General features: G+C 41.6%; 1 protein-coding gene across 2 annotated transcripts in view; it reads right to left on the bottom strand.

The window, feature by feature from the left end:
- Positions 1-18,734, bottom strand: part of GRB14 (growth factor receptor bound protein 14) — a 158,401-nt gene that overhangs the window by 121,923 nt on the left and 17,744 nt on the right. For both annotated transcript variants that reach the window (XM_030210563.1, XM_030210564.1), the window contains exon 2: positions 4,114-4,270. In XM_030210563.1, coding sequence (XP_030066423.1) covers positions 4,114-4,270 — 157 coding nt within the window. The remainder of the gene's footprint in view (positions 1-4,113; positions 4,271-18,734) is intronic.

Genomic DNA, 18,734 nt, shown 5'->3' with positions numbered 1-18,734 from the left:
TGACACTAAACCATCTTCAAAGCTCCACTCTTGATTGTCTTATTGTTGTTTACTCCCTTATTCTTAGCAACATTATAAATAATATAAAAGGAAAATACATAAAATATGTTCCTTTTCAGCACTTCAAAATGTATATACATACAGACCCCCCCCCCCCCCTCCTCCAAAACAATTTCAGCCAGTGTTGGTCAGCATTTCTTTTTAATATCTAGGCATCGGCACTGAATTTTGCTGGCTAAATGTGGGCAGGCTAGACTGGAGCTTATGCAGGCCCAGCTGATATTCAGACGGGGCCCTGCATATGAGATATGTGGACCCCAGTTGAATATTGGGCCGGGATCTGCATAATTTTTGGTTTTTAAATTTGAGCTCCTCCCAGCTCTTTCCAGGCCCCCCCCCCCCCGACAAAGCCCCCTACCCTCATCCCACATACAGCAAGATGGCCCAATGCCTTTCCCCCAGAGTACCCCTCCTGCCCTCAACCCCCCACCCAGCTGTTCAGGTAGGCTTTCTGTGCCTAGCTGTAATCCTGTTTGGTCTAGAAGGTGATTGCAGCAGCCATTTTGGAAGTGCACTACAAGAAGCAGGAACGAGGGGGCTGCTGCACTCCTGCCACCAACGACCTCTGTTGAACTACCAGAGATACAGGTAGGCCCGGGGGGGCCTAGCTAGATAACTAGGGTGGATTGGGATGGAAGGGACGTTCCAGGGGTAGGGTCATTAGGCCTTCTTGCAATTTGCAGGTTGAGGGAGGGGCTTTGTCATAGGCGCCCCGTATAAGAGTCTTGGGGAGGCTAAGCCTCCCCAGGCCAATCGTGGACTTCCCTTGGCTGCTCTTAAATGCTGCAGTGACCGGCGGTCTCTGCCTCCTCCCCCCTCCCGTGCGAGTCTTGCACCGCCGCCCCCCGACGCCGGCGAATAGGCGATGCACATAGCCAGCCTTAATCTGCTTGCTTCGGAGCCTCTCCCTCGGACACGTCCCGCCTCCTCTAATTCAACTTCCTGTTTTACGCAGAGGCGGAACGCGTCCGAGGGAGAGGCTTCGACGCAGGCAGATTAAGGCTGGCTATGTGCATCGCCGATTCGCCGGCGTTGGAGGAAGAATGCCTCAGGCTTTAATAACGATCGAGCACGCGGATGGGTGAGAGCGAAGAGACGGGGGAGCGAAAGCCACGGATGGCTGGAGGGGGGCAGGGGAGAGAAGAGTCACTGCCAGATCAGAGCTGGTAGGAGAGTAGAAGTGAGATTCATTCGAGGGACATGCTGTGCACAGAGGAATGGGGGAGAAGAGATTGGGGAACATTCTGGGCGTGGAAAGGAAGATTGGGGAACATGGAAGGGGAGATTGTGGGACATGCTGGGCATGGAGAAATGTGAGAAAGGAAATGGGAGGTTCATGCTGGGCATGGAGGAGGGTAGAAAAAGGGCGATTAGGGTGACATGCTGGGCACAGAGGAGTGAAGGTGGGAGGAAAGATCAGGGGGTGGTGCTGGAGAGGAGGGAAGGTGGAAAGAGAAATCAGGGAGATGCTGGTTAGGAAGGAAGGTGGAAGAGAATACCAGGAAGAGATGCTGGGCAAGAAGGAAGGGGGAAGAGAAAACCAGGAAGAGATGCTGGGCAAGAAGGAAGGGAAGAAAGGAGAGATGGGAGATGTTAGAAGTGGGTGGGGAAGAGATGCAGGGCTAGATAGAAGCAGTAAAAAGAGGGAGCTGTAAGACTGGAGGATGAGAAAGAGGGATAAAGTTTGAGAGGCAAAAATGTATTGGGGGAAGATGAGCATGAAAAAAATCAATGTCTGAGTGGAAGAAATTGAGAAAATATAACATGGCAAATGAACAGGAGGCCCTGGACAGTGATCTAAGGGATACAGAGAGAGAATGAGACTACTATGCTTAGAAAAATAGCATTACCGTTCATAAAGGTAGAAAAATAATTTTATTTTCCATTTATTGATTGAAATTTGTCAGCTTTGGGAATTAAAATCTGCTATCTGTATATTTTGCACTGTACATAAGGAAGGTTGCTGGACATGGGTGGATGGAGGGGAGAGGAGGGTTGCTGGATATGGATGGAGGGGAGGGAAGAGTGAGGAAGGAGATGAGATGAGGGAAAAGGAAGAGAGAAAAACTGCACATGGAGGAAGAAAATAGGCAGAAGCTGGATCCACTGGACAGTCAAGACTGTGGAGGACCCAGCTTTTACTTACGGATGTAGGGCAAGAAATGAAGAAGAAAGGCGGAAAGTAAAGAAATAAATGGAAAGGAAGCCCTGGAAATGGAGTTAAGAGGACAGATAGCAGAATCAGATACTGGGCCAGCATGATCAGAAAAACAAAGTCACCAGACAACAAAAGTAGAAAAGATCATTTTATTTTCATTATAGTGTTTGGAATATGTCCACTTTGAGAATTAGGTGCTCAACATTAAAAGTTTATATTTATTTACTTATTTATGGCATTTTATCCCACATTAAACATGAATTAGGGTGTTTTGTGGCTCTACACGTATTATGATCCCTTGTTTCATATTGTTGACAGTCTGCATTTTCCATATGGGTGGTATATTGGTGTATTAGGTTCTGCCCAGTGTAATATTTCTGGTACAGTAAGGTTCTGAGTGTGTTTTTGCACAAAGTTGTGCATAGTGTTTTGCAGTTGAGAGATTGTGGTTAGTATATGCTTTGAGCAACCACTTTATTCTTTGACATATGATACATAGCTTATATCTAAATTTAATAAAAGGTATTAATTGTGACTTTTATTTTTATTTTTTTCTGTGTGGTATCGGACAATTATGGATTTAAGCTCCACCCCTTGCCCCACCCCTAACCCCGCCCCCTTTAGCCTCCCCAAACAGTTGGGCCACCGACCGCCTATGGGCTTTGTCGGAGCAAGGAGGTGAGGGGGATCAGATTTTTTTTTTTTAAGTTACATGGGTGATGTCGCGATATTCAGTGCTGGCACCTGTACAGCTATGCGGCCTAGTTTATGACAGATCAAGATGGGTTATTCTTAGTTATTCCTCCAGTAGCTCTTACTCACTTAGTGGCTACAAGACGCAAGGGAGCTTATTTTTATTTAGCACCATTTTTGTGGAATGCTCTTCCTCTGACTGTACAGCATTTTAAGTGATTGCTGAAGGCTCATTCAGGGCCGGTCTTAGCAAGTGCGGGGCCCTGTGCAGACCAATTTGGTGGGGCCCCATCCTAACCCTGCCCCCACCGTAGCTCCGCCCCCACCCTAGCTCCACCCCGTTGATAAGATTATTCCATTTTTAGAATTTTTTTTTATTTATGAAATTTCAAATAAAGACAAATGAAGCTAAACTTGTACAAAAAAACTGATTGAAATAATAAGCACAATGCTATCATCATGAAACCTCCCCTCTCCAGAAATTATTCAGTTCAAGTCCACTACAATTAGTAGTTCCAATTCTCATAACAAAGGAGAAAATAAGGAAAAATATTAAGAAAAGATCCAGCACAGTGCTACAGTGTACAAGGTATGCCAGGAATGCTTTATCTGCCTATGGTTGGAGAGAGGTTGAGTGACTCGATGCGGTCTGGGTCGGAGCGGAGGCACGAGGCAGAGTTGAGGCACGCTGAGCGGGGCCCCCTTAGGTGCGGGGCCCTATGCAGCCGCCTTGCTCGCCTCTGCCTAAGACCAGCCCTGGGCTCATTATTTGGTTTTGGCATTTGGAACTGATCTCAATGAGACATGACTAGAATGAGGCTCTAGGTACCTGCAGTGTTTTGTCTGTGTGTTTGATCCTGTGTGAATATGCTTTCTATCTGATTTTGTATCTCTTTTCTGATTTATTGCTATTTTAATATTGTACACTGCTGTGATTTGGTTTTTTTTTTTTTTGTAACAAGCCTAGCGGTATAGCAAATTTAATAAACTGTGCATCATTTTGTATTTGTAAGTTACATATAAGCATAATAAAACCTTTATGAAATTATCCCCTATGTGTTTGAAAACATGTGGATAAAAGAGATATATATTTATCATCCACTGATGAACATATAACTGCGTTTGAAAACTGATCCCATAATATGTTTACTGTACATAAATTTACAAATCTATTTTGAGCATTGGTTTTAACAAGTTCTTACCTAGACCTGTCTGAGGCAGATTCTCAAAGAGTGTCCAGTTGTGGTCATCAATGTAATGGTTCTTCAGTATAAGTAACTGGCATACATCCCTGGCCAAGATGCCACTTGGTACTTCCAATGCTCTACTAGTATCATCCTCACTATATACTTTAATTACCTGCACAAGATGTAAAATAAAAAATATGTGATTTACAAAATTGATTTAATATCTTAGCAAAAATTTTGACTTTTTTTTCCAATTTGCTTATAAATGCTATTTAACTGTTTAATATTTTAAATAAATCTGATATTTAAATAGGAGTATGATTATAAACTGCACTGTGTGAACATAAGAACATATGAATAGCCATACTGGGTCAGACCAATGGTCCAGCTAGCCCAGTATCCTGCTTCCAGCAGTGGCCAGTGCAGGTCACAAGTACCTGGCAGAAACCTAATTAGTAGCACCATTCCATGGTACCAATCCCAGGGCAAGCAGTGACTTCTCCATGTCCATCTCAATAACAGACTATGGAATTTTTCTCCAGGAACATGTCCAAACCTTTTTTAAACCCTTACACACTAATGCAGTTACCAGATCCTCCAGCAACGAGTTCCAGAGCTTAACTATTCGTTCAGTGAAAAAAATATTTCCTTCTATTTGTTTTAAAAGTATTCCCCTGAAATTTCATTGAGTGTTCCCTGGTCTTTGTACTTTTTGAATGAGTGAAAAATTGATTCACCTCCACCCGCTCTACACCACTCAGGATTTTGTACACCTCAATCATATCTCCCCCTCAAGTGTCTCTTTTCCAAGCCGAAGAGACATAACCTCTTTAGCCTTTCATCGTATGGGAGCAGTTCCATCCTATCATTTTGGTCGCTCATCTTTGAACCTTTTCTAATTCTGCTATATCTTTTTTGAGATACAGCAACCAGAATTGAACACAATACTCAAGATGAGGGGTCGCACAATGGAGCGCTACAGAGGCATTATAATATTTTTGGTCTTATTTTGTTTCCTTCTCCTAATAATTCCTAGCATCCTGTTTGCTTTTTTGGCCACCACTGCACATTAGGCAGAAGATTTCAGCATATTGTCTATAATGACACCTAGGTCTTTTTCTTCAGTGCTGACTCCTAAAGTGAACCCTAGCATCAGATAACTATGATTCGGATTATTCATCCCAATGTGCATTACTTTGCATTTGTCTACATTACATTTCTTCTGCCATTTGGATGCCCAGTCATACAGTTTCCTAAGGTCTTCATGCAATTTTTCACTATCCACATTTTGAAAATTTTGAACAGTTTTGTGACATCTGCAAATATAATCACTTCACTTGTCGTTCTGATTTCTAGACCATTTATAAATATGCTAAATAGCACTGGTTCCAGTACAGATCCCTGCGGCAATGTTTCCCCTAAGGAATGTCCTGATGTGTGCAAATGTTTTTTCGTGTGAGCAACAAGTTTTAAAAACCAACAATTTTTGAGCGTCAGTATTAGCAATTTCCCTGACAGCACCTCATTCATTTTAACTTAATAATATTTTTGAGAAGAAATTCACTGAACCATTTTAATACTACATCCACAATAACTACGGAAGATAGTTTCAATAAAAGGATATTGTGATCAACTGTATCAAATGTTCCTGTAAGATCAAATTGTAAAAGGATCATGGCCTTTCCTTTTGACAAAGCACTTTTGGCTTCTGTGGCCAATGAGAGAAGTACTGCTTCTGTACTGTATAAAGATCAAAAAATAAACTGTAGGGGACTGAGGCAGCTATGCTGTTCCAAATATTTAGACAACTAGTCTGCCACAATAGCCTCAGACATTTTTGCTAACAGAGGGATGCTAACCACAGGTCTAAGATTAGAGGGTTGGCCACAGTCCAATGTCATTTTTGTTAAGAACAATACCCCCTAAAGAAGCCGTAAAATGACCAGTTCTTAAAAGATTTGAAGGGAGGTGAAACAATCTATAATTTGCAAAGGAGGATCTGTCATTAAGTAAGATGGGTAACAGTCTAGAAAGCAAGAAGAAACAACTACCTTAAGATTGTGTGAATTTTCGGTTTATCAATCCCAGGAAAGGAAGTGCAGATTCTATCCACAGCCTAAGCTGAAGTATAAGTAGTGTGTGACATGGGAGATTCCATTATGGCTTCTAAATTAGGTGTTATTGAAGATCATCTAATATTATTTATTTTATCAGCAAAATAACTTCCAAAGCATTGGCTTTGAGTCTTTTTATGTCCTTGACAAGATACCACCTCCAAAACTGAACACAGCATTCCAAATGTGATCTCACCAATGACTTGTATAGGGGCATTATCACATCCTTTTTTTCTGCCAGTTATATCCCTCTCAATACAGCCAAGCATTCTTCTGGCCTTGGCCGCCACCTTCTCATATTGTTTCACCACCTTGAGATCATCGGACACTTTCACTCTGAGGTCTCTTCCCTGATTCATATATATCAGTCTCTCAGCTCCTATCGCATACAGGTCCTTTGAATTTCTGCACTCCAAATGCACCATCCTATATTTCTTCACATTAAAGCTTAACTGCCAAACATTAGGCCAAGCTTCTAATTTTTCTCATGCATTTCACTCTCTCCTCTGTTTCCAGTCTTTGTGTTGTCAACAAAAAGGCACACACTTCATTCCATCACAGATATGTTGAAGAGAAGCAGCCCCAGGACAGATCCCCAAAACATTTAGGTGCTCACACTTATGCCATCGACTTCGGCCAAGGTTTCGCTAGTAATGCTGTCCCTAGCAAGCAGGAAGCAACAAGGAAGCATGCTCATATTGCTAATTCCTAGCAAGCAGAAAGGAAGCAGGAAGCATGTTCATATTGTGAATCTTTATGGTTACTCATGCCTTGACACAGCGTTACTAGCGAAACCTTGGCTGAAGTCGGTGTGTTTGACCAATGACCCACTTGTTGCTTTGTATCTGCACTTGAAGGCTAAGTTACTCTTTTGAGGTGATTCTGTTGAGCTTTTAGCATCTTTTCATTCATTTTGGAACTAAAAGGGCTTTTGCCTATGATGATATAATTCCCAGCAGAAGCTTTCTCAACCCTTGTTATTACAAAATGACTACTTGGATTGGAGGTTGGGTTAAATTCCCTTTAAAACAGATGCATTCCACAGAACCTTTAGTCTATTGTTGAAATTAGTATTGTTTGCCATTACATGAGAAACTAAGCAGTGACTGTACACATTAGCCCAGTATCACAGAGCCTTTGTAACATAAGCACATGCTTTATCAAATCAAAAGCTGCAGTAAAATCCAGAAGAATTAATAATGAGTCCTGGCTCTTATCAGCCACCATTTGAACATTATTCATTAGATATAAGTACAGTCTTAGTTGTATGTCCTCATCTAAAACTAGACTGAAATAAATGAATTATCAACTTCCTCACACTAGTTTAACAATTGATGGAAAAACCACCTTATCAATAAAGCAAATATGATAGAGGTCTGTAAGCCTGGGACAAGTTTACAAGCAGGATTTAATCTTTTAAGGTAAAGTCATACAGCCCTGTACTAAGAATGAAATACTTATCAATCAAGGCAGTGTTACAGCCTTACAATTTTTGACAATGTTAGATGGAACAGGTCCAATTCACAACAAGAAGATTTAAGACCCAACAAAATCTTTTCTACATCTGTATCTGAAACTTGATTAAAATACGAAACAAACTACCCTTGATTTCTCTTCATTGTTCAAAAAGAAAAGGTAATCAGATAGCTAAATCTCCCCTTTCATTGTGCAAAATACTTAGAGACCACATCACCTTTTTCACATATGCAAGTAATTCTTGTTTAAGGTTTGCTTAATGTTTTGTCATATAGGGTTTTATGGGGACTTCATGAATATGGATTTTTCTCTTTTACATATTTCATAAGTACTAATTTTGTAAATTAAGAACTTATTTTCTTGTGAAGTAGAAGAAACTAAAAATAAAAATTAAGATACAGAAAAAAATGATAGCTTAGAAAACCAAATTTTAATATATCTTTCTTCAGGTAACACTTGAAATAAAGTCAAATCCCAGGAGAAAGGAAGGTTTGACTTTTAGCAGGTGGCACTAATGTCTGCAACAGAATGGCCACACTCCAGGAAGCAGACAGAAAGAGGAATGATCTAACAAAGCTCAGGGAGTCATTGAGTGCTTGGCAGAAATATGCAGGCAGGCATTTTAAGGCAATTCAACAACAGGGCATACGTTAGGAGCGTATTCCATAAAAGAATGAAGGTGCCTACATATTTACATGCTTAACATTTAGGCATGATCATTTATACCAGCCATTCAGCTGGTGTAATTGAAAGCATTTAAGTTCAGTAGCAACCTGTATGATTTACAGTTTTCTTGCCCATACTCTGACTCTGTGTACACCTCCCTGCAAATACACATTGTGTATGTTAGGCAGGTATTTACAGAATAGCACTTAGGCAACATGCTAACATTTCAAAATTCCATACCTCCAAAAGGACATAGGCAATATGGTGGTGGTTCAAATATGGGGTGCCAAAATAGTACAGGGCCTCCATTAAAAGAATATGAGACTTAAAGACCTAAGTGTGCAAGTTTTTAGACATTCATTCAGAAGAACATAGGTGGTTGGTGGCTCAGCTGTTTAGGGAGGCTAAAGTGGGAAAAGCTGGGACGGGACCTGAGTCCATAATTATCTGAGAACATACGTACACCGCCTTGATGAATTCCTTCAAGAAGGCAGTAAATAAATCCTAATAAATAAATGTGTCAAAGAATAAAAGCAGTAAGAAAATTAAACAGTGCAAACTTCAGTGTGTGTGTGTGTATATATATATATATATATATATATATATATATATATATATATATATATACACACACACAGTGCAATCTGCTTAAGTTCAAGGATCTGGGACCAAAGAAATACATGCAGTTAACCAGAGCGTGCACTTAACCGTTGTGACCCAAAAAAGAAGCTTGACATCTGATAAACATATGTACAGTACTGTTTATTATATGTACAGTATACAGTCTCCGTTAATTGACGTTAGGCTTACTTGAAGTAAGTGTACAGTCATAGTCCTCTGTACACTCTTGTGTCTGTGAGTTCCATAGACTACGTCTGCCAGACGGTAAAAACTATCATAGCACTGACATCCAGTGGCCTCCAGATAGGCCCTCACGGTGTTGAGACTCTCCAGCACTCTTGCAAAAGTGACAGGAGGAGGTTGTTGAATTTTGTCAGCATGTGCCTCGCTGCACATTTCATCATCTGTTTCATCATCAGCCGTTGCCTGCGTTTAGGTGCATATCTGGACATCAGTGCTTTCGTAATCAACAGCTACGTAGTGATGAAACTCCTCTTCAGTAATACCGGCTGGGATGTCAATAGCTTGTTCATCTGACGCGTTTGCAACAGCTGCATCTGTTTCATCCCTCTCCACATCCCTAACAAAACTTGCCCACTTGTAGCAGTTCACAACGGTTGCCTGTGTAACATGATTCCAGGCTTCTTTCTGCATATGTAGGGAATCCAACAGTGATAGATTATGAGCCAGTTCAACAGCACGTTTATCCTTGCCAGTCTGGTCATCCATAATGCTCATCAGACGACGTAGCACAAGAGCCTGATAATGTTTTTTTAAATTGGTGAAGCTAAGTACATATATATATATTTTTCAACCTGGAATCCATTGATGTGATTTTGATTTGGAAGTACATTTTTTGTCTTCTTATCTCTATAGACCAAGTGTAGAGTTTCATTGGTCATATAAAGTTTTGAGGATTTGTTGAGCATTTGAACTATTAATCCATAAAATTAGGATTGTTTACCCATAGACCTAGATACTGCAGACTTTTCTCTCAGTAAAATATTAATAAGAGAGTTTTTCTCTGTGGTATCGGGTAGGTGGGGTAGCCTATGATGAGAGCTAGTCAGAGGTGTCCTAATAAAAAGGTACCCTGGGCTTACGAGGCTACTTATTATTAATGATAAATTATGCGTTCAAATGCTCATTTAAATCTTTAGATTTGGAGCAATTGTATATGATTCAAGTTTCTAATTGGATTTGCTCTATGCAGTTTTGTAATTGTTTGCTATACTCTCTATTTTATGCAATTTATCGTATGCTTAACTATTATGAATATCCTGAAAAGCAGACTGGTTTGCAGTCCTCCAGGATTACTTTAATTTCCCTATACCGAGTACATGCTCCTTATCACTGTTTCCTCTGAGCTGACCGAGTGTCCTCCAACTGCATTACTGCCAGTGGGGAGTGGTGTTTCAATATTGTGTTTTCAATAGCTAGAGACAGGCAGGTTCCCTGGAGTCCTGCAGAGCTTGCTTGCCCTTCACTATTTAACATGTGATAGTGAAACAACACCACCTAGTGGCAGAACTGTAGGTGGAGGGCTCCCGTTGACTTTAGAGGAAACAATGCTCCCTATGATTTCTAATCAGGACCCTTCACAGCAAACACATTGCTCTCCTGTCAGTTTCCCAAATCACTGACAGGTTCTTGATTCCCCACTGAGGTGAGGCTAACTATACAGTTTTCAACCTCCTTCCTATTACCACGTTTATGAAGCGGGACAATTCTAGGCTGACTAGTTTCTAAAACAAACACAGAATGGGTATGGCATATTTTCTTTAAACAATACTGAAAGAAGTCTTTGTACAGTTACAGTATGTACAAAGCACCAAATGCAGCCAGCATATTCTTTGCAAATATTCTAGTCTTGAAAGGAGTCAACAAAACTCCAGGAAATGAAGGCACAGAGATTGAGATAATGTATAATTGAGTTGTGAAGTACTGTAGATTTCTCATGAACAGGTTTTGCTAATATCTCCAAAGGGCTGCATAACATAGCCTCTGTTCTGCACAATCCTGGCGAATATCTAGCAATGGCAGGAGTAAATCTGCAAGTCACAGGACTGAATAGCCTTCTAGCTTGATGAAATAGCAGCTTCAATGTGTGAGAAATAAAGCCAAATAATCTTTTTTTTTTTTTTCAATTAGTTATGCAGTTTCAGAGTTTTGCAGAATTGAAGTCTTTTGGGTCAATATTCAGCTAGAGCAGCCTGCATAATTTTTTTAAATGCTAGCTGCCACAGTTGAATTAAAGCCATAGCGTCAGTGGTAGTATCTGGATAGTGGGTAATGCTGAATATCTAGATTCAGCACTGACCACAGGCATTATCTGAATAGTGGTGATAGGAATCTGGAAAGCTTCCCAGATAAAATTAGGACAGCTTTTTGCTGTCCTAGCTTTATCCAGAGAGTTATCCAGTTCTTGGGCTGAATATTGCTTCTAACTTGATAACTGTGAAGTCCAGTCATGGACCACCCTGGCAATATCAAGATAGTGTCAAGCTGGTCTGTAAGATTATTCAACAGCACTATCTGGACAGTGTCACTGAATATCCATGGACAGGCCCAGCTTAGACATGTATCTAGAAAACAGTTGCCATTATCTGGATAAATGCCACTGATGTAATAAGCTCTTAATGTGCATTATGGCTCTAATATGCACTATATGCCCTCAATGCATTTTAAAAGGCAATATTATATTATCATATTGCATGTTAAAATAAGTTGCCATGGGATACACAGCAATGAAATGCAAAGCATAAAAAAGCATTCAAAATGCCTCATTACTATGTAAATCAAATAACACATTGGTATTTTTCCATCCTGGAAGCATTGAGAAAGCTAATACTCAATGTTCCTGGGAGCTTCTTAAAGAGGCTGAAGCTCTAAATAAGGAGCTGCTCCCTTCCCCCAACCCCCCAGTTACCCTCAATCACACAGCTCTACCCCCACTCAAAAGACTTTCCATTCTGATGCCCCAAATACAAATCCCTCTTTTAATACCCTCCCTCCATCAACAAAAGCATCTCCACATTCCTGCAGGCCACCCAGGGCCTACTTGAAGTAAACCCTGGTGTCTAGTGGGGTTCAGGGCAGGAGCAATGCCAGGTTTCTCCTGTCCCTTGTTCCCACCAGGTTCAAATTGGCACTGGTGACCTCTAGTAGTAGTCTTGTAGTACTACTGCAAGGGGTCAAGCTGCCATATAAGGGCCATTTGCCATTTTGAACCTGGCAGTGTGAGTAGCTCTGTGCGTAAGGATGATTGCGAGCAGCATTTTTGATATACCAGGGAAGTGACTAACTTGAATAGTGTGTACTCTTCGTAAGTAGTGCCCACTTTTTTAAGAGTGTGCCCTTTTCTAATGCATACAACCATGGAATTTTGTGGTGTTCTGCTCATTTTAGTTTGACACTGACATGAAATGACATGGGATATGTCATTTTAACATATCTTATGTCTTTTCAAACAAATGCACATCCCTAATATCTAGTTTGGTGAGCAAAATAAGTTAGTGAAGGAACTGTACAAAAGTTGTTCCGAGTTACTGCAGGGGGACGATGAAATTTGTGAGGCAAAAGGAATCATGGTGGTAGGGAAGTAGAAATACAGGTTGGCCACTTTAGGAAAAGAACTGGTTGCAAATTGATCAGCAGAGACAGGTGAGGATGGAGTGGACAGATTTAAATACATACTATTTCTATTGTGAATCTCTCTCTCATGCATATTCAATAAGAGTATCCCTGAACTTTCGTCTGTTTGTGGCCCTCAAGGACCATCAGTGAATACCATTGCCCCAGATCAATGGCAGGTGTAAATGGTCATGCCTAAGTACACCATGCAAAGCACGTAACGTAGTATTGTATAATTTGCATGCATATGTTGAAGACACACTCTAGCTATGTGTGTGCCCCACTTGCAGTTATATGTTTACAGCATGTAATCTTATAGAATAATACACAGTGCACATATGCACATGACTGGCACTTTTCTGTGCACTTATGAAAAAGTGCATGTAACTATATAAGTCCACTTTTAGAACTGCCCTTCATTTGCAGATAACACAAAACTATTCAAGGTTGTTGAAACACGTGAGGACTGTGAAATATTGCAGGAAGACCTTAGGAAATTGGAATACTGGGCATCCAAATAGCAGATGAAATTTAATATGGATACAAATGCAAAGTGAGGTACATTGGGAAGAACAATTCAAATCACAGTTACTTGATGTTATAGTCCACCTTGGGGGTCAGTGGCCAAGACAAAGATCTAGGTGTTGTTATAAATATACTTATATATACTATCAGCTACCACATTTGCTTATTTCCAATCTGACGAAGAAGGGCAACTTTCGAAAGCTAATCAAGAAATGTATTTAAGTTATGTCCAATAAAAAAGGTATCATCTTATTTTCTTTTCCATGTTTTATTTTGTTTGATTTCTATTGATAACCTTTAAGAGTGGACTAACACGGCTACCACACCTCTCTAAATAATACGCTGAAATCTTCTGCTCAGTGTGTGGCGGTGGCCAAAAAAGCAAACAGGATGCTCGGAATTATTAGGAAAGGGATGGTGAACAAGACCAAAAATACTATAATACCTCTGTATCTTTCCATGGTGTGACTGCATCTTGAGTATTGCGTTCAGTTCTGGTCACTGTATCTCAAAAAAGATATAGCAAAATTAGAAAAGGTTCAAACAGTGATCAAAATGATAAAAGGAATGGAACTCCTCTCATATAAGGAAAGGCTAAAGAAGTTAGGGCTCTTAAAGCTTTGGAAAATAGTCAGATGAGGGGAAATATGATTGAGTTCTACAAAATCCTGAGTGGTGTAGAACGAGTAGAAGTAAATCGATTTTATTTACTACTTTCAAAAGTACAAGGATTAGGGGATACTCAAGGAAGTTACATGGAAATACTTTTAAAACAAATGGGAGGAAATATTTTTTCACTGAACGAATAGTTAAACTCTGGAACTCTTTGCCGGAGGAGGTGGTAGCAGCGGTTAGGGTATCTGGGTTTTTAAAAGATTTGGGCAAGTTCCTGGAGGAAAGATCATAATCTGCAAACATGGGGAAGCAATTGCTTGCCCCGGAATTGTTAGCGTGAAATGTTGCCACGATTTGGGTTTCCGCCAGGTACTTGTGATTTGGCTTGGCCACTGTTAAAAGCAGGATACTGGGCTAGATAGACCATTGGTCTGACCCAGTATGGCTACTCTTTATGTTCTTATATATGTCAGTGGCGTAGCCAGAAGGCAGTTTTTGGGTGGGCCAGTGGGCAGGTTGGGTGGGCATGCTTTTCCTCTTCCCTTCCCCCCTCCCCCAACCATGAACTAAAAAAAATGAAATACTTTAGCTGGTGAAGATCTCTAGCCCACAGACCCCTGTTTAGAAAAGCACAGCAGTCCACGGCACTGCTCCATGCTAGTGACACTGGCTTCGGCACCATAGGCATGCTCAGTTCTCATGCATGACATATTCCAATCATTAAATAGAAAATAACATTTTTTTTCTACCTTTGTTGTCTGGTCATGTTATTTTTCTAATCATGTTGTCCCAGTCTCTGGTTTCTGCAATCCTCTGTCTTCTCTTCTCTTTTTTTTCCCCAATATCCTCTGTCCATTTGACCTTTCTTCTCTTTCCATGTCCACCATCCATCTCCCTTCTGTGTCCATGTCTTTATCCTCCCTCTGTGTCCTTGCTCTTATCCTCCCCCATGTCCAGCACCTCATCTTTGTGACCCTGCTCTTATCCTTCCCTGTGGCCATAATCTCCCCCTATTCCTTACCTCATGTCCAACATCCTGTCCTTCCTTGTGTTCAGATTCTTCTCCCATTCTTTGACTCATGTCCATCAACCCCTCTCTGTGTCCAGTCCTTCCCTGCATCCATTCTTCCCCCCCCCCCCCCCCTCCGCCGTTCCTTCCCTCATTCCTTCACTTATCCAGCAACCCTTGTGAGCATTCATTCTGGGTATCCAAAATCTTCCACCATTCTTCCTTCATAACCAGCATGTCCTCTCTATGTCCTGTTCCTCCCTGTGTCCACCCCCCCCCCCCCATTCCTTCTCTTGTGAGCAGCATTCCTTCCCTATATCCCCGACCCCCAATTCTGCATCTCCTCTATTTTCTGTCCTCCTCTGTGTCCTTTTTCCTCACCCCCAATCCAGCATGTCTTCTATTTTTCAGTCCTCCTTGGTGTCCTTCCTTATGCCCAATTTTCCCCTTCTTGTTCTCTGGCACTCTCAAATCTTCCTGCCCCTACAGCAGCTCTCTCCCCTTCATCCGCCAACAGCTCCTTACCACTAAACCCAACGATGCAGTCCTTGGAAGGCAGCGCGATACCTCCCAGCCACGTCACGCTGATGACTCTGTGCGGTGTCTCACCCCTAAGACACAGATTTCCTGTTTCTGTGAGGGTGGGAGGGGCAGGAGTCTCGCCCCTCCTGCCCTCTCAGAAACAGGAAGTCTGTGTCTTAGGGGTGAGACACCACAGAGTCATCAGTGTGACGTGGCTGGGAGGTCCCACGCCGCCTTGCCTTCCACAGACTACATCATTGCAGCGAGCCCTCGGATACCGTCGTTACTACATCATTACTGCTAAATGGATACCATTGTTTTGGCAGCGATCCTCTCTTCCACCCCTGCCTTGCACTCTGTAGACGTGGCGTCCTGCTCCGGAGCCCGCCCTCCGCCGCACTGATGCAACTTCTGTTTACACAGAGACACGGCAGAGAGAAGGCCCCGGAGCAGGACGCCACGTCTGTGAGTTGCTGCCAGGCAGCCAATAGTAAAGTGCAAGTGCCACGGCAGGGGTGGGAGAGGGTGAGAAAGAAATGGATGTGTGTTTCTGGGTGGGCCCGAGGCAAAATTGGGTGGGCCCAGGCCCACCCGTAGCTACGCCCCGATATATGTTCTGGTAATATCAGTTCAAACAATTGAGATTGACATCCTGGGTGTGACTATGGATCATAATGATTTCTAGTGAAACACAATGTAGGAGCTAACAAAAGCTGGTAACCAGAGACACACTTAGTATAAGGAAAATGACTGCCCTCACTGAAGCAAAGTCTTTGCTCATCATGTATTAGAATTATCTTCATCTTCCACATTATAGAGACAATATCCAATGACAAATTTTGACCCCTGATGCAGTCTGTTGGATAAAATGTAGATGCGTTGCGCATTTGCCTTTGATGGGTGTTTATTGCACAATAAAATTGGTTTTATCAATTTGATCCTTGGTTATTAGTGCTATTTTCTTTGTTTCTTGCTAATTCCAGGTGCCATGTTTTATGTCTTGTGGCTGGCCAAAATGTCATTCCAGTACTGGTGCACCCTGCAATCCCACTTAAATAATTACCTTTATGAATGCTTTTAAATCCCAAACCCCCTGACTCTTCCAGATCATGAACCTTTAGTACCAAGCACATTTCACTTCTATCCATGATAATAACAGACCAATATGAAGGTGATAGGGCATAGAGCAATGGCTAGCTACAAAGCCATATATGCCTCACATAGTAGCTGATGCTGTTAATGACCACAACATGGACACCATGTCAGCATGAATGGGGCAGCAATATTCTAAAAAAACACAACGAACACATTCTTATGAAAGATATTTGTATATATTTTAAAACACCAATAAAATTAAATATTAAAACAAAATCATGTATAAAAATAAAACCAAACATTAGTTTCAATAATAACTATGTACAATATAACACAAATTAAAAGAATAAAAAACACTCATTTTGGGAGGGAGGAGAGGGATGACAACCCTTTCCCAGTTGAGCCACACCTACCACATGCTGGCACACCCGAGGACTATCAAAGGTGATCCTGATGAATAAAATGCCAGCTCGCGCTAGGGCAAATGCTAGATTCACTAGGGCACCTGCATTTGCCCTTGGATGTTAAGAATGTTTTCAACCTCTGCTGACACTTCCATCAGGGACCCTTCGATGGTACTCAGCCTCCAGAATACGACCAGATTTGTGTGTACAACTTAAGTCATGCTATATAGAATCTGGAGGATTGTATACAACGACACCTAGATCTGTTTCTTGGGTGCTGACCTCCAAGGTCGACCCTAGCATTAGGTAACTATGATTTGGATTATTCTTCCCAATGTGACAAGGCTATTTCATGGATGTTAGTGGTAGATAGAAGTTCTGCAACACTAGCTCAATGGAAGCACACTACTATTGCCTAACAGGATGAGGTGCTGTAGAGTTACACTCTAGATTTGAGTTCCCTACACATCCACCATTACATAGGCATTTAAAGACATACACCAACACATCTGTAATAACAGAATGATAGCACATAGGACAGCAATCCCATTTGGTTAGAACACAGTACAGACACATGCAATGGGACACCTGACACCTAAAGCTATATGCACTGGCAGATGGAAGCCAGCTATCACCTCCACACTTGCATGTTTGTGTGCTGTGGCTGGTGGCTGCAGTCATGCGTTTCACACCATGTATTTTGTTGTGACCTTTGCACCAACATAATGTAGAGGAAAGGTCATGATGTTTCTAGAGGAAGTCATTTGTGTCCATCTCTGTCAGGTCACTGAATCTAACTGTGGCAAACAACCTTGCATCACATCCACATGCTTACAAAAGTTGGAACATTATATATACGTTTTTGGTTACTAGCATTGGTAGGCATGGCTGTTATATTAAGAGGTAGGAAATGCTGCTCCTATAGATGCATAAGCAACCTCAATGTTAGATGTATGCACATATAGGGTGCTTAAAGCTGACACCTTCATTGTCTTATTCAGTCAAGGGCGACTGATCCTATATATGGGACTGTAACCTCTGCATGGCTGTGATCTCCTAGTGGAAGTGGCAGCTATTTTTTATTATATGAGGGGCAGTGAATGTAACATCTGGACACTGCAATTTTCACTCTGATGGCCTCACATATTGGCTGTTGTTCATGCCTCTAAGTGTCTGCATGTAGCCACAACATAAAATGTGCAGCTTATATGAAGGACGGATGTATGAGTAAAACAAAAAAATATATACCAAAGTAGCAGAAATTCCAAGACCGTTTAGCCCATGTCACAAGAGTGACTCTGGATCTAGTGTTGACCACAGGAGATGAAGGATGCACCTGAGCTTACAAATGCCATTTGCTGTTTTATAATATAACAGGTCAATCAAAAGTGCATCTGTTAAATTGATTGTCCTCTAGTGGAGCTAATGAAATGTAACTTGTTGAACATGTCCTTGGTATTATAATACAGACAGAGAGGGTAATACAGTATACAATCAGAGAAACCAAAAGAAAAAAGCAACACTGGGCCTTCAAGAATGAGACAACAGGAGTACTTTATTAGCCAAAGACCCGACACGGGCCGTGTTTCGGCGCCAAAAAGGCGCCTGCCTCAGGGGTCAAATTGTAGATATAGCGATCGTACAGAGTTCAAGTTGTAAGTGCCTTAAAGACAGCCTGGGTAACTTGCATTAATTTCGCTATAGCGCGAAAAAAGGGCTCCGGCGAAGGAGCCTTCTCCTGTTTGGTCCTTTTTTCGCGCTATAGCGAAATTAATGCAAGTTACCCAGGCTGTCTTTAAGGCACTTACAACTTGAACTCTGTACGATCGCTATATCTACAATTTGACCCCTGAGGCAGGCGCCTTTTTGGCGCTGAAACACGGCCCGTGTCGGGTCTTTGGCTAATAAAGTACTCCTGTTGTCTCATTCTTGAAGGCCCAGTGTTGCTTGGTATTA

This window comes from Microcaecilia unicolor, chromosome 7 (genome assembly GCF_901765095.1).
Source record: "Microcaecilia unicolor chromosome 7, aMicUni1.1, whole genome shotgun sequence".
In the NCBI taxonomy this organism is placed as follows: Eukaryota; Metazoa; Chordata; class Amphibia; order Gymnophiona; family Siphonopidae; genus Microcaecilia; species Microcaecilia unicolor.
Note: the sequence above shows the minus strand (reverse complement) of the source record. Positions and strands in the feature narration are given on the sequence as shown.